General features: G+C 45.7%; 3 protein-coding genes across 3 annotated transcripts; 1 reads left to right on the forward strand and 2 right to left on the reverse strand.

Annotated features, from left to right (window-relative positions):
- Nucleotides 1-1,839: 1,839 nt before the first annotated feature.
- On the reverse strand, nucleotides 1,840-18,574 carry LOC117526336 (calcium homeostasis modulator protein 1). The gene is made up of 3 exons (XM_034188404.1): nucleotides 18,487-18,574; nucleotides 16,669-17,253; nucleotides 1,840-2,688 (listed from the first exon to the last, which is right to left on the reverse strand). Exons 2-3 carry the CDS (start codon nucleotides 17,212-17,214, stop codon nucleotides 2,185-2,187), a joined length of 1,050 nt encoding a protein of 349 aa, XP_034044295.1. The 5' UTR covers nucleotides 17,215-17,253; nucleotides 18,487-18,574; the 3' UTR covers nucleotides 1,840-2,184.
- A 770-nt stretch (nucleotides 18,575-19,344) lies between these two features.
- Nucleotides 19,345-21,259, forward strand: LOC117527029 (inositol 1,4,5-trisphosphate receptor-interacting protein). Its single transcript, XM_034189171.1, has one exon. It carries the CDS (start codon nucleotides 19,345-19,347, stop codon nucleotides 21,004-21,006), a length of 1,662 nt encoding a protein of 553 aa, XP_034045062.1. The 3' UTR covers nucleotides 21,007-21,259.
- On the reverse strand, nucleotides 21,129-25,310 carry zp3c (zona pellucida glycoprotein 3c). The gene is made up of 8 exons (XM_034188740.1): nucleotides 24,780-25,310; nucleotides 24,517-24,629; nucleotides 24,294-24,397; nucleotides 23,194-23,380; nucleotides 22,995-23,121; nucleotides 22,845-22,930; nucleotides 21,436-21,509; nucleotides 21,129-21,256 (listed from the first exon to the last, which is right to left on the reverse strand). Exons 1-8 carry the CDS (start codon nucleotides 25,308-25,310, stop codon nucleotides 21,129-21,131), a joined length of 1,350 nt encoding a protein of 449 aa, XP_034044631.1.
- Between the last annotated feature and the right edge of the window lie 618 nt (nucleotides 25,311-25,928).

Raw genomic sequence — 25,928 nt, forward strand, 5'->3', positions numbered from 1 at the left:
AAATAAATAAACAGGACGTACAGGGGTGTGGAAGGTTCCCGGTTCAAATCCCACCCCTGCCACATTTCTGCATGTACGAGGTCTATTAGAAAAGTATCCGACCTTATTATTTTTTTCAAAAATCATATGGCTTTGATTCATATGTTTTTACGTCAGCCAAGCTTGAACCCTCGTGCGCATGCGTGAGTTTTTCCACGCCTGTCGGTTGCATCATTCGCCTGTGAGCAGGCTTTGAGTGAGGAGTGGTCCACCCCCTCAGCGGATTTTCATTGTCAGGAAATGGCGGAATGATTTGGGCTTTTTTTCCATCAGAATTTTTTCAGAAACTGTTAGAGACTGGCAGCTGGGAAACCATTCGAAAAATTTATCTGGCTTTCGGTGAAAATTTTACGGGCTTCACAGAGAATAAGGACTGTTACTATAGCTTTAAGGATGGCTTCAAGGACGCTCGGCGCGCCGCGCTCCGTGCCACGCTCTGTGCCGCCATCGAGAGCCAGAAACACCCGGATCATTTCTAAACGGATGGCTCTGTGGAGCTGGACCTTCGTGTGCACTTTCTCTGGTTATCACAAGAGCTGGACATCAGCCATTTTCCGGCAGATTTCACTTTTAACAAGAGATTTTGTCATGGAAAGCCGAGCGGAGGCTTCGCGCATCACGATGGATTTGCTGATGGAGCGAGACAAAGGAACACCTCCGTTTTGGTCTCACAGGACGGCTTTGAGATGGCGTTCAGACAGCTGTCGGTGGTTTTTCCATTGAGTGATTATCCGAGAAATTGTGGATGTGCCTGGACATGCCAGAACATGTCCCGTGAGGCTTCATCACGGTGTTGCTTTGCGCCATGCGGCACTGTCGCGACGTGCGGAATTCCTCCGCTCCTCTTTCCATGACAAAAACTCCTGTAACAGTGGAATGTGCCAGTTCATTTCCAAACTGGACGCTGTGTTTTATCCGGGACGTCGTCTGACTAGCACAGGAATTGTGAAAAGACGAGGACATCAGCACTTTTTCGGCACATTGAGACAGACGTGCGGAGGAATTCCGCGCGTCGTGGCGGTGCCGCATGGCGCACAGCAATGCCGTGATGAAGCCTCATGGGACATGTTCTGGCATGTCCAGGCACATCCACAATTTCTCGGATAATCACTCGATGGAAAAACCACCGACAGCTGTCTGAACGCCATCTCAAAGCCGTCCTGTGAGACCAAAACGGAGGTGTTCCTTTGTCTCGCTCCATCAGCAAATCGGTCGTGACGCGCGAAGCCTCCACTTGGCTTTCCGTGACAAAATCTCTTGTTAAAAGTGAAATCTGCCCGAAAATGGTTGATGTCCAGCTCTTGTGATAACCAGAGAAAGTGCACACGACGGTCCGGCTCCACAGAGCCATCCGTTTAGAAATGATCCGGTGGTTTGTGGCTCTTGATGGCGGCACGGAGCGCGGCGTGCCGAGCGTCCTTAAAGCTGTAGTAACAGTCCTTATTCTCTGTGAAGCCCGTAAAATTTTCACCGAAAGCCAGATAAATTTTTCGAATGGCTGCCAGTCTCTAACAGTTTCTGAAAAAATTCTGATGGAAAAAAAGCCCAAATCATTCCGCCATTTCCTGACAATGAAAATCCGACGAGGGGGCTGGACCACTCCTCACTCAAAGCCTGCTCACAGGCGAATGATGCAACCGACAGGCGTGGAAAAACTCACGCATGCGCACGAGGGTTCAAGCTTGGCTGACGCAATCACACATGATTCAAATCCATATGGTTTTTGAAAAAAATAATAAGGTTGGATACTTTTCTAATAGACCTCGTAATGTGGAGTTGCCTCAGGAAGGGCATCCAGCGTAAAATCAACATGCAGATCCACCTTGGATTTGCTGTGGGGCCCCCGAGTGCAGCCAAAAGGTCTTACTTTACGTGTCCCACCTGCTAAATATTTTGTGCAGAATTTACATGTCAGTGACTGTGGCTGAGGTGGGTCTGCAGGTTGTCCTGAAACCAAACACTTATTGTTCAGTTCAAACCTGTGTTTATTTGCTGTGATGTTTAAGGATTTCTGTCTTGATCAGGTAGATGTCCTACAAATATTAGAGAACTAATGTGGAAAATGTCATTAAATGGTGGACTTACAAAACAAACAAAAAACCCACAGACTTTTGTAAAAGGTTTAGTATTTTCTCTTTGAAGTCCTCAGACCTTACTGTAGTACACCGCCCATTCCTTTTTCTCCACGTCCCGGGTGTGTCCTGCTACAAACCCGTTGCTGAACCCGTTGGCGTTCACTTTGCCTCTGTCCTCATTGTCCACTTGCTCCTTTCTCAGAGCGAGCGCCGGCTTACAGGTGTGCCAGTTCCACAGGACTTTGTTCATGTCGTCCTGGGCCCTGATCCCGAGAAGCTTCTCCTCGTCGCTCCGCTGGCTGTCTTCGTCGTCTTCGCTGTTGTGCCTGCTGCAGTGGTGCTGGTGGAAGCTGTGCATCTCTCCGCTGATGTTCTCAAAGTACTGGTGGATGCAAACCTTGGCGAAGCTCTTGGCGTGCTCCTTGCAGGTCTCGTCGAACATCTTGCGCTCGATGTCGATGTAATGAGACCAGTACTTGGTCTTGAGGAATGCGGCCTGGGTAAAGCACGGGCGAACAGCACGGATCAGGAAGGCCGTGAAGGTCATCAGCAGCAGAAACATCCATCCACACGCCTGTAAAGGACAAACGGTGTCAGTGAGCACACAGAGTACAACAAAGTAGAAAAGAGTCCGAGTTCAGAAACCAAAACGCCTTTGTTCCCGCTTTCCGAGTGGAAGCTGCAGCGCTCTTTGAAAGACTCAAACACAGAATCAGATCTGATTGATATCCAATCAGCCAGCAGGAGCAGTGTCGCTCTCTTAGACAGTGTTGTAGTACTCAAGTCCAGTTTGGGTCTCAAGAGCACCTTCTCACTTACTTGGTCTCGCCTCCTCCAGAGACTCTGTGTTGACTTGGTCTCAACTATTTAAAAATCCCAATGTCAACTCACACTCGACCCTTTAAGGTCTTGCTCCTGACTCGGACTCTGTGTGGTCTTGTCTCCCTACTCTTTGAAACTGTAAATGTTACCACTGACGTTTCAGGTGTAATTCAGCCAAGCTGCCACATGGTGGCAATATACCAAATATTTATTCTTTGTATTTGTGGGTGATTCTTAGACTACGGGCACTTATTTTGTCCTTTGATCATATTGTATGAAAAACAGAAAAAAAGGGGAAATTTCACACTTTTATAGTTATCTTTACAATGAAAGTGTGTTAAGAAATTTGTTCTAGTAGTCTATGATGAATTTTTCACCTTTTTTCAGCATCATTATATGCAAATATTGCCGTTTTGTGCTTGTCCCACACCCAGACTTTTGATCTTCAATGATAAAAATGAATGGTAAAGAAACGTTTTTTCTAATGTTTTAAAATATCAGTAAAATAATCAAAACATAATTGGGGTATTCAATGTCATACAACTGTTGTGATTTTTTTAAACAAAATGTAGTTGTCCCACACTATTGCTGTAATTTCCACCACAACACTGTAATGTCCCTTTAAACAGTTTGTATGAAAGATTGTTTGGGTAGTTTCTATGGAGATAAACAGTGACATCAGAGCACATGTATATAGCGCCAAATCACAACAAACAGTTGCCCCAAGGCGCTTTATATTGTAAGGCAATGGTGTGGTGGAAATTACATTTACAAGGCCAATAGTGCCCGTAGTTAAAGAATCACCCTTGTATCCTGCTTTTGTGTGAAGAACCATTTTCAATCAGTCTACATAAAACATGATAATCAGTGGTATCAAGAGGAAGAAACTTTTTTTGCTCTTGACCTGGATTTGGATGCAGATTTTGACCTTTATGTTTGTATTTTTTTAAACAAGATGTTGTGTGAGCCGCTGAAGAGGAGGTACTGCTGGCCCACCACCACCAGATGGCGCCCTGCTTGGAGTGCGGGCTCCAACCACGAGAGGGCGTCGGACCTACTGGGAGTGACAGCTGTCACACATCATCAACACCAGCTGTCACTCATCAACCACATCCTCCATAAAAGCCGGACTGCAACTCCACCTCCCCGCCGAGAAATCAGCTACCAATCAGGTAACTTCTCTGCTGACTTATCAATCAATCAATCAATCAATCAATTTTTTTATATAGCGCCAAATCACAACAAACAGTTGCCCCAAGGCGCTTTATATTGTAAGGCAAGGCCATACAATAATTATGTAAAACCCCAACGGTCAAAACGACCCCCTGTGAGCAAGCACTTGGCTACAGTGGGAAGGAAAAACTCCCTTTTAACAGGAAGAAACCTCCAGCAGAACCAGGCTCAGGGAGGGGCAGTCTTCTGCTGGGACTGGTTGGGGCTGAGGGAGAGAACCAGGAAAAAGACATGCTGTGGAGGGGAGCAGAGATCGATCACTAATGATTAAATGCAGAGTGGTGCATACAGAGCAAAAGAGAAAGAAACAGTGCATCATGGGAACCCCCCAGCAGTCTACGTCTATAGCAGCATAACTAAGGGATGGTTCAGGGTCACCTGATCCGGCCCTAACTATAAGCTTTAGCAAAAAGGAAAGTTTTAAGCCTAATCTTAAAAGTAGAGAGGGTGTCTGTCTCCCTGATCTGAATTGGGAGCTGGTTCCACAGGAGAGGAGCCTGAAAGCTGAAGGCTCTGCCTCCCATTCTACTCTTACAAACCCTAGGAACTACAAGTAAGCCTGCAGTCTGAGAGCGAAGCGCTCTATTGGGGTGATATGGTACTACGAGGTCCCTAAGATAAGATGGGACCTGATTATTCAAAACCTTATAAGTAAGAAGAAGAATTTTAAATTCTATTCTAGAATTAACAGGAAGCCAATGAAGAGAGGCCAATATGGGTGAGATATGCTCTCTCCTTCTAGTCCCCGTCAGTACTCTAGCTGCAGCATTTTGAATTAACTGAAGGCTTTTTAGGGAACTTTTAGGACAACCTGATAATAATGAATTACAATAGTCCAGCCTAGAGGAAATAAATGCATGAATTAGTTTTTCAGCATCACTCTGAGACAAGACCTTTCTGATTTTAGAGATATTGTGTAAATGCAAAAAAGCAGTCCTACATATTTGTTTAATATGCGCTTTGAATGACATATCCTGATCAAAAATGACTCCAAGATTTCTCACAGTATTACTAGAGGTCAGGGTAATGCCATCCACAGTAAGGATCTGGTTAGACACCATGTTTCTAAGATTTGTGGGGCCAAGTACAATAACTTCAGTTTTATCTGAGTTTAAAAGCAGGAAATTAGAGGTCATCCATGTCTTTATGTCTGTAAGACAATCCTGCAGTTTAGCTAATTGGTGTGTGTCCTCTGGCTTCATGGATAGATAAAGCTGGGTATCATCTGCGTAACAATGAAAATTTAAGCAATACTGTCTAATAATACTGCCTAAGGGAAGCATGTATAAAGTGAATAAAATTGGTCCTAGCACAGAGCCTTGTGGAACTCCATAATTAACTTTAGTCTGTGAAGAAGATTCCCCATTTACATGAACAAATTGTAATCTATTAGACAAATATGATTCAAACCACCGCAGCGCAGTGCCTTTAATACCTATGGCATGCTCTAATCTCTGTAATAAAATTTTATGGTCAACAGTATCAAAAGCAGCACTGAGGTCTAACAGAACAAGCACAGAGATGAGTCCACTGTCCGAGGCCATAAGAAGATCATTTGTAACCTTCAATAATGCTGTTTCTGTACTATGATGACTTCTAAAACCTGACTGAAACTCTTCAAATAGACCATTCCTCTGCAGATGATCAGTTAGCTGTTTTACAACTACCCTTTCAAGAATTTTTGAGAGAAAAGGAAGGTTGGAGATTGGCCTATAATTAGTTAAGATAGCTGGGTCAAGTGATGGCTTTTTAAGTAATGGTTTAATTACTGCCACCTTAAAAGCCTGTGGTACATAGCCAACTAACAAAGATAGATTGATCATATTTAAGATCGAAGCATTAAATAATGGTAGGGCTTCCTTGAGCAGCCTGGTAGGAATGGGGTCTAATAAACATGTTGATGGTTTGGATGAAGTAACTAATGAAAATAACTCAGACAGAACAATCTGAGAGAAAGAGTCTAACCAAATACCGGCATCACTGAAAGCAGCCAAAGATAACGATACGTCTTTGGGATGGTTATGAGTAATTTTTTCTCTAATAGTTAAAATTGTGTTAGCAAAGAAAGTCATGAAGTCATTACTAGTTAAAGTTAATGGAATACTCAGCTCAATAGAGCTCTGACTCTTTGTCAGCCTGGCTACAGTGCTGAAAAGAAACCTGGGGTTGTTCTTATTTTCTTCAATTAGTGATGAGTAGAAAGATGTCCTAGCTTTACGGAGGGCTTTTTTATAGAGCAACAGACTCTTTTTCCAGGCTAAGTGAAGATCTTCTAAATTAGTGAGACGCCATTTCCTCTCCAACTTACGGGTTATCTGCTTTAAGCTACGAGTTTGTGAGTTATACCACGGAGTCAGGCACTTCTGATTTAAAGCTCTCTTTTTTAGAGGAGCTACAGCATCCAAAGTTGTCTTCAATGAGGATGTAAAACTATTGACGAGATACTCTATCTCACTTACAGAGTTTAGGTAGCTACTCTGCACTGTGTTGGTATATGGCATTAGAGAACATAAAGAAGGAATCATATCCTTAAACCTAGTTACAGCGCTTTCTGAAAGACTTCTAGTGTAATGAAACTTATTCCCCACTGCAGGGTAGTCCATCAGAGTAAATGTAAATGTTATTAAGAAATGATCAGACAGAAGGGAGTTTTCAGGGAATACTGTTAAGTCTTCTATTTCCATACCATAAATCAGAACAAGATCTAAGATATGATTAAAGTGGTGGGTGGACTCATTTACTTTTTGAGCAAAGCCAATAGAGTCTAATAATAGATTAAATGCAGTGTTGAGGCTGTCATTCTCAGCATCTGTGTGGATGTTAAAATCGCCCACTATAATTATCTTATCTGAGCTAAGCACTAAGTCAGACAAAAGGTCTGAAAATTCACAGAGAAACTCACAGTAACGACCAGGTGGACGATAGATAATAACAAATAAAACTGGTTTTTGGGACTTCCAATTTGGATGGACAAGACTAAGAGTCAAGCTTTCAAATGAATTAAAGCTCTGTCTGGGTTTTTGATTAATTAATAAGCTGGAATGGAAGATTGCTGCTAATCCTCCCCCTCGGCCCGTGCTACGAGCATTCTGACAGTTAGTGTGACTCGGGGGTGTTGACTCATTTAAACTAACATATTCATCCTGCTGTAACCAGGTTTCTGTAAGGCAGAATAAATCAATATGTTGATCAATTATTATATCATTTACCAACAGGGACTTAGAAGAGAGAGACCTAATGTTTAATAGACCACATTTAACTGTTTTAGTCTGTGGTGCAGTTGAAGGTGCTATATTATTTTTTCTTTTTGAATTTTTATGCTTAAATAGATTTTTGCTGGTTATTGGTGGTCTGGGAGCAGGCACCGTCTCTACGGGGATGGGGTAATGAGGGGATGGCAGGGGGAGAGAAGCTGCAGAGAGGTGTGTAAGACTACAACTCTGCTTCCTGGTCCCAACCCTGGATAGTCACGGTTTGGAGGATTTAAGAAAATTGGCCAGATTTCTAGAAATGAGAGCTGCTCCATCCAAAGTGGGATGGATGCCGTCTCTCCTAACAAGACCAGGTTTTCCCCAGAAGCTTTGCCAATTATCTATGAAGCCCACCTCATTTTTTGGACACCACTCAGACAGACAGCAATTCAAGGAGAACATGCGGCTAAACATGTCACTCCCGGTCTGATTGGGGAGGGGCCCAGAGAAACTACAGAGTCCAACATTGTTTTTGCAAAGTTACACACCGATTTAATGTTAATTTTAGTGACCTCCGATTGGCGTAACCGGGTGTCATTACTGCTGACGTGAATTACAATCTTACCAAATTTACGCTTAGCCTTAGCCAGCAGTTTCAAATTTCCTTCAATGTCGCCTGCTCTGGCCCCCGGAAGACAATTGACTATGGTTGCTGGTGTCGCTAACTTCACATTTCGCAAAACAGAGTCGCCAATAACCAGAGTTTGATCCTCAGCGGGTGTGTCGTCGAGTGGGGAAAAACGGTTAGAGATGTGAACGGGTTGGCGGTGTACACGGGGCTTCTGTTTAGGGCTACGCTTCCTCCTCACAGTCACCCAGTCAGCCTGCTTTCCCGGCTGCTCGGGATCTGCCAGGGGGTAACTAACGGCGGCTAAGCTACCTTGGTCCGCACCGACTACAGGGGCCTGGCTAGCTGTAGAATTTTCCACGGTGCGGAGCCGAATCTCCAATTCGCCCAGCCTGGCCTCCAAAGCTACGAATAAGCTACACTTATTACAAGTACCGTTACTGCTAAAGGAGGCCGAGGAATAACTAAACATTTCACACCCAGAGCAGAAAAGTGCGGGAGAGACAGGAGAAGCCGCCATGCTAAATCGGCTAAGAGCTAGTAGCTACGCTAAGCTAGCGGATTCCTAAAAACACGCAAAGTGAATAATGTGTAAATAATTTAGAGGTGATTCAGCAGAAGGAGTGCTTTAGTTAAGGCACGTAAAGATTACACTGGGAAACAAATCGTAATCTAGATAACTAGATCAATCTAACTGCGCAGATTAAACAGCTAACAGATACAGAAAAACACCGCTGTGCTCCAGAACAGGAAGTGATACAATACCGCAGTGAGAGCCAACCACCACTTAAAACTGAATAATAGTCCGAACTCTTTTGCAGCCGTTTTCCTGTGGTGTTTGCCTTATCTGTGGGATTGGCGTTTGGTGTGATCAGCGACGGCTTCGCTTCACACCCCAACCAGATAAGTGGTTAGACAGGAGCTGCACGAGTGTGTGATTGGAGGTGGAGGTGCTCCCTCCTAACTAAACACAGACTGTGGGATTACTGAGTGTGCGAACTCACACTCATCAATACTGTTTCTGTTCTCTGCCAGCAGTACCGGGTCTGACTGCTGAAGACAGTGGCCACCTGGGGCGCAGGGCTTGGTGGCTCCGGTGTTCTTCAGATCCGTTGGTTTTGGAAGCTGTGTGGGATCTGGCTCTTCTCTCGCCAGATGTCTTCTATCTTCGAGCCTGCCCACACGTCACCTTGTGTATAATTGACATTCCACCATATTGTTATTGTCTGTACTTCGTTGTGCGACAAAACATTAAATTGTTACTTTTTGGCTTATCCATTGCCCGTTCATTTACGCCCCCTGTTGTGGGTCCATGTCACGACACTTTCACAACAGGATTTCTCGGCCAGCGTCATGGATCCCGAGGGGCGTCAACCATCGCTTGAACAGCCAATGGAAGAGCGAGGTGCACAGGCGCCAGCAGGAGGCGTGTTAGGTGAGCTGCAGCACATCTTAACCGCTTTTACTGCTCGGTTGGACTTAGTTACCGAGCAGAGCATTATTCTCAATCGAAGGATGGAGGCTCTCACTGCCCAGGTGGAAGCGCATGCTCAGGGCGCTGCTGCAGCACCTCCTCCTGCTGACCGTATGCCAGAGACAGACATTCCACTGGTCGTTCAACGAACCCCCCCCACCTTCCCCTGAAGCATACATAAGCCCTCCGGAGCCGTACGGAGGCTGTGTGGAGACGTGCGCGGACTTCTTGATGCAGTGCTCGCTCGTCTTTTCACAGCGTCCCGTCATGTACGCGTCATACGCTAGCCGGGTGGCTTACGTTATAAATTTGTTTCGAGGAGAGGCACGCGCCTGGGCTACGGCGCTCTGGGAGCAGAATTCACGGCTCCTAACAATTTACACTGAGTTTGTGAGGGAGTTCTGACAGGTGTTCGACCACCCTCATAGAGGCGAGACCGCTTCAAGTGTGCTGCTGTCGATACGACAGGGGTGTCGAAGCACAGCGAAGTATGCAGTCGACTTCTGCATCGCGGCAGCGCGAGCTGGCTGGAATGCTGTTGCGCACCGCCCTGCCTTTGTAAACGGACTGTCTCTGGTCCTTAAGGAGCACCTGGTGACGAAGGATGAGCTAGATGGGCTTATCGACCCGATTAACAGAACACTGACGGGAGCGAGACAAAGGGCCTGGTCAGGCACAAGCCGTCCTTCTTCCTCCCGGGTCCGAAAGGGAGCCGACTTCCCCACGCTCCACAGCCAGGGCTCTCCACGTGACGACAGCTCCCCCTGCTGACGTTGCTATGGAAACGAGCAGGGCCAAAGAGCGATCAGATCAGAGACAAAGGAGGCTGATCCTTGGGGAGTGTTTTCTCTGCAGCTCAACCGAGCACACACAGAAAGAATGCCCCAAACTGTCAAAACAGCAGCACTTGTCCTTAGAGACTGGGCTAAGGGTGGGTCACAACACCCATGCGGGGAGACCCCGACAATCTGCACGTATCCCAGTCACGATCCTGAGTGGGGATCTAACCCTTCACGCCCCAGCACTGGTGGACACGGGGTCAGAGGGGAATCTGCTGGATAGCAGATGGGCAAAGGAGGTTGGGTTCCCTCTAGTGGCCTTACCGTCACCATTGACGGTGCAGGCACTAGATGGCACCTTCTTCCACTAATCACACACCAGACACAGCCAGTGACATTGGTTGTGTCTGGGAATCACAGGGAGGAGATTGTGTTTTATGTAACACCTTCTACCTCCCGAGTGATTTTGGGTTTTCCATGGGTTTTAAAACACAATCCCCGGATTGATTGGCCGTCTGGGGTTGTGGTTCAGTGGAGCGAAACCTGCCACCGGGAGTGTTTAGGATCCTCGGTTCCACCCGGTGTGACAGCTAAGGAGGAGGTTTTAGTCCCCCCCAATCTGGCGGCGGTGCCAGCCGAGTACCATGACCTTGAGGACGTCTTCAGCAAGGATCTGGCACTCACGCTGCCTCCACACCGTCCGTACGATTGTGCCATTGATTTGATACCGGGCGCTGAGTACCCGTCCAGCAGGCTGTACAACCTCTCACGTCCGGAACGCGAATCAATGGATACCTACATCCGGGACTCGTTAGCTGCCGGGTTGATCCAGAACTCCACCTCCCAGATGGGTGCTGGTTTCTTTTTTGTGGGCAAGAAGGATGGCGGACTCCGTCCATGCATTGATTACAGAGGGCTGAACGAGATCACGGTTCGCAACCGATACCCGTTACCTCCGTTGGATTCAGTGTTCATGCCCCTGCATGGAGCCCAAATTTTCACGAAATTGGATCTTAGGAATGCTTATCACCTGGTTCGGATCCGGGAGGGAGACGAGTGGAAGACGGCATTTAACACCCCGTTAGGTCACTTTGAGTACCTGGTCATGCCGTTCGGCCTCACCAATGCGCCCGCGACATTCCAAGCATTGGTTAATGACGTCTTGTGGGACTTCCTGCATCGGTTTGTCTTCGTATATCTAGATGATATACTCATCTTTTCTCCGGATCCTGAGACCCATGTCAAGCATGTACGTCAGGTCCTACAGCAGTTGTTGGAGAACCGGCTGTTTGTGAAGGGCGAGAAGTGCGAGTTCCACCGCACTTCTTTGTCTTTCCTGGGGTTCATAATCTCCTCTAACTCCGTCGCCCCTGATCCGGCCAAGGTTGCGGCGGTGAGAGATTGGCCCCAACCAACGAACCGTAGGAAACTACAACAGTTCCTTGGTTTTGCAAATTTCTACCGGAGGTTCATCAAGGGCTACAGTCAGGTAGTTAGCCCCCTGACAGCCCTGACCTCCACAAAAGTCCCCTTCACCTGGTTGGATCGGTGCGAAGCCGCGTTTAGGGAGTTGAAACGCCGGTTCTCAACTGCACCGGTTCTGGTGCAGCCTGATCCCAATCGCCAGTTTGTAGTTGAAGTGGACGCCTCTGACTCAGGGATAGGAGCCGTGCTATCCCAGAGCGGGGAGTCCGACAAGGTTCTCCATCCATGTGCCTACTTTTCCCGCAGGTTGACCCCAGCTGAACGGAACTATGACATCGGCAATCGGGAACTTCTTGCGGTGAAGGAGGCTCTCGAGGAGTGGAGACACCTGTTGGAGGGAGCATCGGTACCATTTACGGTTTTCACGGACCATCGGAACCTGGAGTACATCCGGACCGCGAAGCGTCTGAACCCCAGGCAAGCCCGCTGGTCGATGTTCTTCGGGCGTTTTGACTTCCGGATCACCTACCGCCCCGGGACAAAAAACCAAGATCTGACGCCCTGTCCCGGGTGCATGAAGAGGAGGTCAAGACCGAGCTGTCAGACCCCCCTGAAACCATCATCCCTGAGTCCACTGTCGTGGCCACCCTTACCTGGGACGTGGAGAAGACCGTCCGGGAGGCCCTGACACGGAGCCCGGACCCGGGGACAGGTCCGAAAGACAAATTGTACGTCCCATCAGAGGCCAGGGCTGCAGTCCTTGACTTCTGTCACAGTTCCAAGCTCTCCTGTCATCCAGGGGTGCGAAGGACCGTGGCAGTGGTCCAGCAGCGCTTCTGGTGGGCGTCTATGGAAGCCGACGTCCAGGAGTATGTCCAGGCCTGCACCACCTGTGCCAGGGGCAAAGCCGACCACCACAAGGCCCAAGGCCTCCTCCAGCCTCTGCCCGTGCCTCATTGCCCCTGGTCTCACATTGGCCTGGACTTTGTCACGGGCCTCCCGCCATCCCAGGGCATGACTTCCATCCTCACGATAGTGGACCAGTTCTCCAAGGCGGCCCACTTCGTGGCCCTCCCGAACCTCCCGACGGCCCAGGAGACTGCAGACCTCCTGGTCCACCATGTCGTGCGTCTGCATGGGATTCCATCGGACATTGTCTCGGATCGTGGTCCTCAGTTCTCCTCCCAGGTCTGGAGGAGTTTCTGCAGGGAACTGGGGGCCACCGTCAGTCTCTCGTCTGGGTACCACCCCCAGACGAACGGGCAGGCAGAGCGGACGAACCAGGAACTGGAGCAGGCCCTCCGCTGCATGACCTCCACGCACCCGACGGCCTGGAGTGACCATCTGGCCTGGATCGAGTACGCTCATAATAACCAAGTTTCATCTGCCACCAGCCTCTCCCCGTTTGAGGTGTGTTTGGGGTACCAGCCCCCATTGTTTCCGCTAGTGGAGGGAGAGGTCGGGGTGCCCTCGGTCCAGGCCCATCTGAGGAAGTGCCGTCGGGTGTGGCGTACCGCCCGCTCTGCCCTGCTCAGAGCCCGGACGAGGGCTAAGGCCCATGCAGACCGCCGGCGTTCCCCGGCCCCTGCATACCAGCCCGGGCAGGAGGTTTGGCTATCCACAAAGGACATCCCCCTGCAGGTGGAATCCCAGAAGCTCAAGGACAGATATATATATAAGACCTTTTGTCATACTCAAAGTCCTCAGTCCTGGTAGCTTCACTGCGGATTCATCCAGTGTTCCATATCTCACGGATCAAACCCTACCACACATCGACTCTCTGCACCCCCGGACCGGCGCCGCCTCCTGCCCGGATCATAGATGGAGAGCCTGCCTGGACCGTGCGCAGGCTCCTGGATGTCCGTCAAAAGGGCCAGGGGTTCCAGTATTTGGTGGACTGGGAGGGGTATGGACCCAAAAAATGCTCCTGGGTGAAGAGGAGCTTCATCCTGGACCCGGCCCTCCTGGCCGACTTCTACCGGCGGCACCCGGACAAGCCTGGTCGGGTGCCAGGAGGCGCCCATTGAGGGGGGGGTCCTGTTGTGTGGGCCGCTGAAGAGGAGGTACTGCTGGCCCACCACCACCAGATGGCGCCCTGCTTGGAGTGCGGGCTCCAAGCACGAGAGGGCGTCGGACCTACTGGGAGTGACAGCTGTCACACATCATCAACACCAGCTGTCACTCATCAACCACATCCTCCATAAAAGCCGGACTGCAACTCCACCTCCCCGCCGAGAAATCAGCTACCAATCAGGTAACTTCTCTGCTGACTTAAAACTGAATAATAGTCTGAACTCTTTTGGAGCCGTTTTCCTGTGGTGTTTGCCTTATCTGTGGGATTGGCGTTTGGTGTGATCAGCGACGGCTTCGCTTCACACCCCAACCAGATAAGTGGTTAGACAGGAGCTGCACGAGTGTGTGATTGGAGGTGCTCCCTCCTAACTAAACACTGACTGTGGGATTACTGAGTGTGTGAACTCACACTCATCAGTACTGTCTCTGTTCTCTGCCAGCAGTACCGGGTCTGACTGCTGAAGACGCGGCCACCTGGGGCGCAGGGCTTGGCGGCTCCGGTGTTCTTCAGATCTGTTGGTGGTGGAAGCTGTGTGGGATCCGGCTCTTCTCTCGCCAGACGTCTTCTATCTTCGAGCCTGCCCACACGTCACCTTGTGTATAATTGACATTCCACCATATTGTTATTGTCTGTACTTCGTTGTGCGATTCACAACATTAAATTGTTACTTTTTGGCTTATCCATTGTCCGTTCATTACCGCCCCCTGTTGTGGGTCCGTGTCACGACACTTTCACAACACAAGATGTGCCATTGATTTCTTATAAATGAATCAAATTAATCAGTCACACATATTCCTGGAGAACAACAAGCTAATGTTTCATGGAGATCCAGATCAGAAGCTCGATCTGTTCTTGAAGTTTGTGTGTTTTTGTGAAGCTGAATACAAAAGCAGATCCAGAAGCAGCCTCAGGCTAAATGTCGCTCTTAGTGACGTCATTTTAAGAAAAATCTTAGAATTCCTCGAATTCTTAGACATTTCCTAGAATTTTCCCTTGGTAAGATGAAAGTTACTGACAAACCACCTTAGGCCTTAAGAGAGCTCCTAAGGTGCAAATCTGTTAAGAGGAGGGAGGAGGACTTTTAAGAAGCCTAAGAGTGTCTTAAGCAGAGAAGATGGTGGAAAAGAGAAAGAGGGGAAGGAGAGACATTCTCCGTGAGGTGAATGATTCAGATTACATTGTGAAAAATGTCAGTTGCATATATATATATATATATTTGTACACAGAGATTTTCATTGCACTGTCCTGTAGGATTTTATACTTACAACTATTTATACTTTTTTTACTTTATCTGTTTGCACTGAAAAAGGAGAACTTTTCTCCAGTCTCACTTTACATTTTGTATAATGAGAATAAAGGGCATTCTATTCTACAACATTCATACAATAATTACAACCCAGTCTCACGGCGGTTTGTGGGACTGGGTTACGAAAAGCACATTCATTTGTGGGTTTGTGACAGGGGGCACAAAATGTGGTGTGAAAGGGGGTCTGGTTGGGTCATGGTTAACGTTTGGGGAGGGTACACACTTACACTATGGTTAGAGTTAGGAGAAGGGGAAGATTATGAATAGCAAAATAAAAAAAAACATTTAAAAAAAAGTGGGTGCTTTCGTGACAGGGGCACGGGGAAAAAAAAATAGACATTTGTCATGAAATGCCCTGCGTGCAGTACTATTTTCCGTGTAAAGTGTAGTAATATGTACATGTGTGGGGTAGGTATTTGGTTGAAGCCTCATGTGTTTGATGTAAACTGGGATACAGAGTGGAAAAATTGGAGATTGACATTATATTTCAGGGCCGTATATAGGAATGTGAAAGGGGGGGTTCAAATTCTTGAGTTGGGGGTCCAGTGGGCCGCAGGGCCCCCGGTGGGGTTAAGGGGCAACGCGCTCGTGGGGGGCTCAGGGGGGTGAAGCCCCCCGAAGCAGAAGCTTTTTGAGGATTTCGAGGGGTAAAAAGCTACATAAATTTCATTTGAAACCCAAAATGTATCATTTTAGGAAATACATTTTTATATACAAATAGTCCTTGCTTGGGATTGGATCAGTTGCCATAAGAACCACCCAGGAAGAACCAAGATAACATTAATGCAAACTTTATACCTGCCTGTCGGTTGCGAATGACGCAACTGACAGGCGTGAAAAAACTCACGCATGCGCACGAAGGTTCAAGCTTGGCTGATGCAATCACACGATTCAAATCCATATAGCTTTGCAAAAAATAAAAAGGTCAGATAGTTTTCTAACAGACCTCATATTTAGCAGTATTAATATTCACGTTTACATTATGAATATGAACGTATATGTACGTTATGTATTAAAATAGCGGTATTTAATTTGGCGACCATGTTTAACTTGCGAAATTTGCATAATAAATCCCACACGAATATTTGCACCGTTACAGTATTTGTAACAGGAAGGAGAAGCTCCCTTTATTTCTCCAGCATTTCTCACACTTGTCACTTGTGTGCAACAACCAGCATGGAGAGTAAACATACTAAGATAATCAGTACAATAATCTGCATGTGAATGAGGTTCGTTCAAACATTTTGAATCTATGTAACAATTCATTTAATTTTGCTGAGTTTCATCATCATGATATTAAATTATTTTCACAATGACATTTCTTAATACAATTCAGGTTATATGATCAGTAGATTTTACTGTCCATTTATAACTAGGAGTGTAGAGCACATTTGTTTGTTTGTTTGTTTCCCAGTCACAGCTTTTAGCAGACTGCATCATACCTAGCAATGGGTCCTGGAATATTGGACCTGGTAGAGGTCTGTGTTCTCTGAGCCTTTCTAATTTTTTTAAACCTGTTTTACGAGACATTTTTGATTCTGTTGGCTGTTTCAGCGTTTGGCTTTCTGAGAAATCGTCTCTGTCCACCATTTCTGCTCCAGGAAACAAAAATCCCACACTACCTGTGAAATACACTTGATGTATCGTGATGCTGCCACGCTAATTTCCTGATGGCCAAACAGATCTTTGCATGGAATTTTTGCCATCACTTTCAGTCTCTCTGTCTCTGACATTCCTTTAAGGAAGCTGGAATTCCCAAACTTGTCAATGTCCAGATTGATGCTGAAGGCACACAGGAAGCTCTTCCCATCCATGAGTGTCACAGAGATCCAGACCGCCGGAGCGATCAGGGACCTCTGCGTGATGGAGCAGAACATGTAGCGCAAGATTGATGGGTCCTTCCTGCGTCTCCCCGTGGGCCTTCTCCACTCCTCAGCCAGAACCGAGATGTTATTGTTCAGTACAAAACCCAACACGAAGAACCAAATGGGCGGAACAACGAGCAGCCCAATCCCATAGTTGTAGTTGTATTCTGGAATGCAGGGGCAGCTGAATTCGAACACAGAGTACATTTGTGCGCTCGCCAGAGCCATAATCCCACAGATCCCGTTCATAAAAGACTCCTGGTTGGACTGGAGGAACTGGAACATCATACGAAACTTATCCATCGTGGAACGTGTGGAACTCTGTCGCCAATAAAATTAAACCTGCGACAGAAAAGACGTGAATTAAAAATTACATTTTGTTTAAAATCAAAACCATTCATTCATTTTCTGTACCTGTTTATTACAATTAAGGGTTGGGTGGGGGTGTGGGGGAGGCTGGAGTCTATCCCAGTGGACGGGTTTACCCCGGACAGGCCGCCAGTCCATCACAGTGTTTAAAAAAAACAGCTCAGATACAGTTCTGTTGATTTTAATGATTTTATCTCAGATCTCACAAGTTTACTGTAGATTGTTTCTGAGCTGTTTAGAATTGGTACTGTTTGTTTATCTCTTCATATTGAACCATTTAAAATGTTTTGAATAGATTAATGACAGTGATTTAAAGTCCTTTTACAAAGACAACTTAAAACAAGTTTTAACTAGACAATAGCTTAAACCATTTTAAAATCTGGTTTAACTTTTAAATCTTCATGACTAAAACAAGATAAAAGCCATTAAAAGTCCTTATTTGAATTCTAACAGTTTAAAGTATCTTATAGAACAACTTAAATTTAACCAAACTTAAAACTCTATGAAGACACTGATGCAGGCTTTGAAGCAGTTTAAACCAGATTTTAATGTCTTAAGTTATCTGATGGCCATTCTTTGAAACAGCTTAGGTTGGTCCATGCTTAATATAGAATGATTTTAAATGGTTTAACTCAGATAATGTTTTAAAATCTGGTTTAAACTGTTTTTAAAATCTCTTCACAAGTTTACACTGAATTAAAAGCACTTTAAGTCCTTTGGACTAGAACAGTTTAATACAAGGACACCTTAACGTTTAATGTTTGAAGTTAGCTGATTTAAAGTTGTTAAAAACTATTCTTTCAAGCAGTTTAAAATCTCTTCATCTTTAATGTAAGGTGATTGATATTTTTAACTAGATAACGATGCCTTTAAGTGTTTTAAAATCTGGTTTAAACCATTGCAAAATTTCTTCACATTTACACAGTTAAAAGCAGTATAAAATAGTCCTTTTAACAACAGTTTAAATCAACTTTTCAGTAGAATACCTTAAATTTAGATTTAAAACATCCTAACGTTCGTCTCTATGACTTTAAAATAGTTTAAAACCACAACATAAAATAAGAATAATGAATTTGAAAACCTTTGAAAGCAGCAGCTGAACTAAATAGTCACATTTGGTATTTTTCCAGCTGACTGAATCGATTCGTGAACAATTTGATTATTTTTCTTTCAGTTCTTAAAGAGGCCGGCGGTCCACTCACCTACCTGCTGTCGGGTTTGAGTTCCTGGTTTTGTCAGTCGGTAAATAAAAGATTAAAGATCACATAGTAACACACAGATCTTTGTGTCATCATATCGTCACTCTGACTGCCAAAGTCTTGACATGCTCAGGGTCACGCCCGGGGTCACGCCCCTCCCTTCAGTCAGCCACCCTGAATGGGACAAAACAGCATTCCGGAACAAAGAGAACTTTTCCTTTGAATCCCGTCTGGTCCAGATTCATCCGACCGTCTGACAGATGCTTTAAATTCAGCTGCCGTTGCGCTGACGCAAACATGCAAAATTACTTCAAACTATTCAAATTTTAGAGGCTCCAGCTGCAAAATTTGCTTATGGTCAGAAAGGTGACAGGGTTTCCATCACGCAGGAGAACACAGTCCAGAAAACTTGATGAACCAGTTCTTTCCCACAGCAGCTCGCTCTTCTTTGAACACCTTTTAAATTCTTTGTCTCGAGCGCTTCAGGACGTGCAGTTAACCGCGCAGGAAGTTGTCACAGCTGATGGTTTGTGCAGGAAATAACTAAAGATGAACTGCATCATCTGAAAGAGGAAGAGCTCAAGTCTGTGCACGGTTTGTCTCTTTATCTTCTTGTTACATTTCATTACTTTTAAAATTGCTGCTCAACACTTTAATGTTGTCCAATTAGTGATTTTGTATTTAAAATCTCACAATGGATTAAAAAACCACCCCTTTCAGGCCATTAAGGAAGCAGCTTCTCTCACTTTGCACAGTTAAAGTGAAATATGAAAGAAAAAATATTTTACAAAAAAAAAAAAATTTTTTTGCACCTCTGATGGTTTTTTCTTTAAACAAAATTGATATTTTGCAGGAAGCATCAACAATGCAGGATATGGTCGTGCGGGTCCTTGTGGTGGCTCTGGGCCTCCTGGCGCATCTGAAGGATGACCCCACTGTGGAACATCTGGATGATGAAATCCTGAAAGTGCACGAAAGGAAGCTGCTGACTGAAGCAGGCAAACTCAAACAGGAAGTGCCACCTACCGTTACGGAAACGACAGAGCTGAAGACCGTGGGGCAGCAGCATGATGTCCACAAGGATTCCAATTTAAGAGGTGCCAAGAAAGAGAACGTGCCACTCATAGAAAACCACAAAGTCCAGAGCTCCAGAGGAAAGAGCCAAACTGCTGATTTTAGGGATAAACGTGGCTCACAAGGTCAGAGTGCATCAGAGGCTGAAGAATCTCCTAAACATAACCAAATGTGGTGTTCAGCCTTCACCGAGCTGGATTATCTCTGGTACATTTGGAACTTGTCTATCATTTCGGTGATCTATTTCTTCAGGAAGTTCTCCCACAGCAACAATCCCTCTGGAGCCACTGAGGTTCCTCTGCCCAACAGCACCACTCTGGAGCAGTTCCACACCCACTTTATTCAAGTCCAGAAGTGGAGGAAGGAGGAGTTTCTGGAGGGAATAGTTAGTGATCTGTTGGAGTCCATGAGGACCATCTGTGATGGAGGTCTGGAGATCAGAGACTTTCATATGGTGGAGGGTTGGAATGTCTTTGTCCCTTTTACTCCAGTGGAGCCGTTCAGGTTTGATTGTCTGCTCCAGAACCAGACAGATGACCTGCAGACAGCTTGTCAAATCAAACTGGTTCAGAATGAGAGACGCCAAAATGGCTGCCCCTGTCAGAGGTTGGGCGCCGCAGAGGACACGGTCTGCCTGCTGCGCCATGAGAACAAAGACGCACCGGCACACGTGGCCGATGCATGTAATGGACTTTGTGTGAAGAACACGGCTTTCCTGTCCAGACTGCAGGTCACCAGATGGTTTCAGAACATCCTGAGACAAGCATGGATGCAGATTTCCCACAAGTACCAGTTTGACATCATCATTGCCCCAAACGCCAACATGCCGAGCAAACTTGTGGTCAGATTTACATCTAGCAGAAAAATCAGCTTCAGCCTTAGTCCTGTGGTCCGGTTTGACACAGAAGGCCATTTGTTTGCCACGCCTTCCTCTGAAACCAGCTCAGATATGATCTGGACTCTTTCTGCCGCCATCTACGAGGATTGTTTCTTCGACCTCGTCTCACAAGGGTTACCTGCAGACTCGTGCCACCTGCAGACTCTGGAAGTGGCACAGTACCTCCACCAGAGGCAGACGGTGCTCTCAGGCTGGAGTCCCATGCGGAGTTCGCATTTTAAAGCTGCGCTCATGCACCTGCTGTTGACCACAGCGCCGCCCCAGTGGAGGCAGGACAAGATGGCTGACAGGTTAAGGGACTTGCTGGCCTTCATGGAGAGAAGCCTCAGGAAGAAGCTGCTGTGGAATGTTCTCATTGGAGACCCAATGAGCCAAAAGGTCATTGAACTTCCTGCTGCAGTCACTCAAGCTAAGCCAGTGAATATCTTCCACCCCCTAGTGGTGGATGACTGCATCCACACAATTGCAGAAAGACATTTCCGTGAGATCTTAAGAAATGCCAACATGCTGATCAATGATTACATCTGCCATTATAACGCAACCCTGTTGGAATAAGCAGCATGAGGGTGATTTCTGTCCCAGCAATAAAGATTTTCAGGACAGACAATAGAAAGAATAACTTTAATTAAAATTACAGTCAATCCACATCTTTAATATAAACTTCATGCTTTGTTGGTCTAACTGCGCAAGACTTTGGCGACGTCAGGATCCTTTGAGCCGAGAGCAGGTTTCAGAGGGTCCGACGTCACACGTTTGTCCTTGAAGGCAACTTTCCAAGAAGGACTGGAGACAGTTTCCCTGGAAGCTGTTGAAGAGAGAAAGTTCAGATCAAGTTGTCCAGTGTTGACACATTGGTCAAATATTTAGAGCCATCATTAGGTCTGATACACCCTTGAATTAAAGGTCCAAGCCAAACCATGAGTTGGCCAAGTGTCCTGTAATGACAAGTCGTTGCTTGTGTACTCAGGCAGACAGAAGACGTACCTCTCTGCTGTGCTGAGGGACATGACGAGTCACAGCAGGTGCACACCGAGTCATCACCGTGCACTTCCTGCCACCTAATCCACAAAATTCCAATCATCAGATTAAGTCCATGAACTGAGAGCCAGTTGACTATCACTTTGTTCCAGCCTCAGTGTACCGTGGCCTACGCCAACATTTGGGCCTCCTGTTAATTCTAGACTAGAATTTAAAATTCTTCTTCTTACTTATAAGGTTTTGAATAATCAGGTCCCATCTTATCTTAGGGACCTCGTAGTACCATATCACCCCAATAGAGCGCTTCGCTCTCAGACTGCAGGCTTACTTGTAGTTCCTAGGGTTTGTAAGAGTAGAATGGGAGGCAGAGCCTTCAGCTTTCAGGCTCCTCTCCTGTGGAACCAGCTCCCAATTCAGATCAGGGAGACAGACACCCTCTCTACTTTTAAGATTAGGCTTAAAACTTTCCTTTTTGCTAAAGCTTATAGTTAGGGCTGGATCAGGTGACCCTGAACCATCCCTTAGTTATGCTGCTATAGACGTAGACTGCTGGGGGGTTCCCATGATGCACTGAGTGTTTCTTTCTCTTTTTACTCTGTATGCACCACTCTGCATTTAATCATTAGTGATTGATCTCTGCTCCCCTCCACAGCATGTCTTTTTCCTGGTTCTCTCCCTCAGCCCCAACCAGTCCCAGCAGAAGACTGCCCCTCCCTGAGCCTGGTTCTGCTGGAGGTTTCTTCCTGTTAAAAGGGAGTTTTTCCTTCCCACTGTAGCCAAGTGCTTGCTCACAGGGGGTCGTTTTGACCGTTGGGGTTTTACATAATTATTGTATGGCCTTGCCTTACAATATAAAGCGCCTTGGGGCAACTGTTTGTTGTGATTTGGCGCTATATAAAAAAATTGATTGATTGAACATGTTTGGTGGCCACCCACGGTGGGGCATTAGACATCACCCTGTAGCACATAGGTGTCAAAAAGATTCTGGGATGGGCCAATAGGGTGCAGGTTCTCTTTGGATGTTAATCAGTGACCTCATCCAAAGGGAACCTGTAACCTCTTGGCCCATCCTGGAATCAGTTTGATGCAACATGACCGATTGTGCACAGTTCACCATATTTTGCTGTAGTCCAAATTCTACCGTTTTGGAATCTTCAGACAAATGTCATTTACTTTTCAATATGACTGCAGCATTTGTGTTGACCTGTGATCTTTCATGAAGCCCTACTGGACTACAGCTGCCACCCTGGATGGCCACCATACAGTGTGTGGTCACGGTACACTGAGGCTGGATTCTCAGTGTCATGTGTGTCAGTTTGAGAGAAACAGCAGGTTGCAAACTTCAAGGAGGAATTTTTGCTGTGAAACAAAAATTCACCTCAGCTCACCACAACTCACACATACAAAAGACTCACTTTTTCACAGGGTCGTAGTTGCAGGCCTTTGCACTTGCTGACGGAGTCACTTCCTTCAGAGTCATCTCACAGTGCATGTACATTTGCTAAAAGATTTTTTTTTATTAAAATGACTTCACAGCACAGAAATTAATTTCTTGTAAAACTTGCCTGTGAGGATGTGGTGCTGGAAACTATGGAACTAAACATGAAGGCAGCCACACAGAACTCCTGTACCAACATGGAGGCGCTGCGGAGGAACTTTGATTTTTCCGTCACCTTACCGTCAGTCATACACCTGAAAGTTAAAATTAAAGAAGCACATTCATCTTTGAAAGCAACCTGGCGACTTTTAAAGCAGCAGCTTTACCCCTCGTTGTCGATGACCGTGTATTTAGGGCTGGACTCGGGGCTTTGAGATGCTGTCATGAAACATGTGTTGATGTACAGCCGTTGGTGTCCAGAATTGTGGGACGCTGCGTCTGACAGCTTGGCCACAAAACACATGGCCTCTCCCAGAGTGTAGACTTTAGGACCAGTGACCTCTGTCCCTGACGAGGATTAAAGTGAGAAAGGTTTATATTAAAAACAGTTCCCACTTGTATGTGATCAATAAAACTTCATGTATTTGACCTTTTGTGAACTTGCCCATTGACATGTTAATTGTTCAGTATTAAAAATAAAACAAAGGTCTTGTGTTATTTCCTTTTAGGAAAAAAAAAATCTGCCTCAATCTGAGGTACACCAAGTTTTTTTTTTTGTTTTTTGTTTTGTTTTTTTTAACAGTTTTGGAGGTCCTTTGACTCTTAAAGCCCCCCCCCCCACACACACACCAAAAGAGAGCCGCTATAATAGTAATTTTGACTAAGACTTTGCCAGAAATCAAACTAATAAAAAAAAACTTCAATAAGAATAAATTCCAATAAAAAGGTAAACAAGAATCCAAAGTCACCAAGCTGATAATACTGTAGTTCATTTTCTGCCACCTGTCTGTTGATGGTGGCAGAAGACTGAGCAGCTCAACCCACACTTCCCTATCCTCAGCCAAGTCCTGTAACTCTTCCCTTGGGGGGGGTGTCTTGAGGCATTGTGGTGCAGATGTTCCCAAGACAGCTGGGAAATATAAGTCATATAATCTCCAGTGTGTCCTGGTCTTCCTCAGTTGATGAGACCACCAGGGGGCATCTTCACTAGATGCTCAAACCATCTCAACTGGCTCCTTTCTTTGCATTGAAAGGAACCAGTTGAGATGGTTTGAATAAACACTTTAATTTTGATGCAGTTTTTATTTTCCAAAGGTGTGTTTTGTTAAAATAAGTTCATCCTCAGGTTAGAGTTTGTCTCACTGCAGTCAGTACAAATATTTTTATTTGTGTTCTCCTGATGTGGAAGAAACTAAGTTAAGAGCAGCTAAAACTCACTATTTTATATATTATCTATCGCTACATGAGATAGGAAAAAAAAATGTACCATCTTGAGGGACGAGGACAAAAGTGGTTTTAGGTGTCAGGCTTTTGTAAACGGTGCCTCCTTGCAGTTTGGGATGAAAGCCGACTTTATAGGAATGAAACAACCTGCAGTAAAAGAGTGAAATCACAACAGTTTCAGAATACGTCTTACCTCACACACCTGCTCAGTATGTGTTTTGTAGCCGTTACCGCACAACCAGTGAGAAGTTAAACTGAGGTCTCACCTGTGGAAGTTACACTGCAGGGGAATCGTGAACGGCAGCTCTCTGACAACGGGACCAGACACCCAGGGATCATAGCGGAGCACACTGCTGACTGTGAAATAATCGGGGTGACTCTGAAAGGTTAAAACCAGAGCATTTCAATTGATGTCACAGCTAAAAAAAAAAACAAAAAAAAACACACACACAGTAATGGTTTTTAAATACAGTGACCCATTACTATAGAAAACCCTCCCAGAACACAGGTACTGGGTTATTTTACTCACCTGCTTCTTGAATCCACAGTTGGCATCCAGACTGTACTGGAAGTAGTAATACTGGCTGTTGCCTCGGTTCACAGGACACCAGCCCAGTTTCAGATACTTGTAGGCCTGCCTGGTGCTGAAGACGTCAGTCCTGATCCTCACGTACATTTTATCAAAGTGGCACATCATTTCAACAAGCTTGGGCATAGAAGGCTGCCCCGCTGACACAGAAGAAACACTCCTGAATAAAACCTCCTTAGCAGCTGGAGGAAGGGGTCTGGACCCCAGTGCTGGTGAGAACAGCAGCTTTGGGTCCTGGGAGGCCTTCACACGCACATACACAGGAAGTCTCTGGCCTCCATGTCCACCATCCCGGGCTGTCGCTTCAGATACAACCATTGGTATGAGCTCTGTTTCTTCTTTTTCTACCACTTCTTTTACATCATCCCACTCTGAAACTGGATGTTGAAGAGCTGAGCCAAACCCACCACCAGGACAAAAAGCAGAAAACCACACTGGCAACAGCACAGCCACAGCAGGTAGCAGCAACATTTCCCTCCAGCAAGATGACCTTTCACCTCTTCAGGTGAGCACCTGCTTTTAAATTCAGAACTTAAGTGATCGTTTCCACAGCTGCTGCGAATATCAGCAGATAATTATATTCCACAGAGCTGAAGGCATTTAAGGCACAAAACAGTCAGTAAAAGTGCATTAGTTGATTTATTCCTCATTAAAGGGGTCGTGTTGGACAAGATGACTTTTGAATCACCTGTTTATATTTAAATTTATTTTAATATGAATTAAAACCACATTTGAACAACCATAAGACTTGCAAACATTCACTGTTGAACATTTTGTGATTTAGATTCTGTTCACATTGACATTTGAAGTGTCTTGAGTGATATTTTTCACTTATTACACAGACAGATTTTTTTTAACAGTCTCAATTTTTCTGTGAGATTTGGATCAGTGCAGTTAATCTGGTTTCAAAAGTTATCTATAATTAAATGATTGGTGGAATCGATCCCCAAATGCTGCAGAGTGTCTTTGGGCAAGACACTGAACCTCAAAACTGGTCAGCTGTGGTGCATGCAGCTAATGGACACTAATAATAATTTGCATCATTTTTTAACCAAAATTGGAGCAACTTGAACTTTTGACCCCTGTACT

This window comes from Thalassophryne amazonica, chromosome 15, assembly GCF_902500255.1.
Source record: "Thalassophryne amazonica chromosome 15, fThaAma1.1, whole genome shotgun sequence".
Classification (NCBI taxonomy): domain Eukaryota; kingdom Metazoa; phylum Chordata; class Actinopteri; order Batrachoidiformes; family Batrachoididae; genus Thalassophryne; species Thalassophryne amazonica.

What these genes read in the sequence shown, in the direction of transcription:
- LOC117526336 (XM_034188404.1), bottom strand. Translation starts at nt 17,214, where the DNA reads ATGGATAAGTTTCGTATGATGTTCCAGTTCCTCCAGTCCAACCAGGAG. An exon ending in ACATCAAGTGTATTTCACAG is followed by an intron (nt 2,689 to 16,668) that starts GTAGTGTGGGAT and finishes TGTCCTTTACAG; the next exon opens with GCGTGTGGATGGATGTTTCT.
- LOC117527029 (XM_034189171.1), top strand. Translation starts at nt 19,345, where the DNA reads ATGCAGGATATGGTCGTGCGGGTCCTTGTGGTGGCTCTGGGCCTCCTG.
- zp3c (XM_034188740.1), bottom strand. Translation starts at nt 25,310, where the DNA reads ATGTTGCTGCTACCTGCTGTGGCTGTGCTGTTGCCAGTGTGGTTTTCT. An exon ending in CTGCAGTGTAACTTCCACAG is followed by an intron (nt 24,398 to 24,516) that starts GTGAGACCTCAG and finishes CTTTTACTGCAG; the next exon opens with GTTGTTTCATTCCTATAAAG. An exon ending in TGTCCTCGTCCCTCAAGATG is followed by an intron (nt 23,381 to 24,293) that starts GTACATTTTTTT and finishes CACTTTAATCCT; the next exon opens with CGTCAGGGACAGAGGTCACT.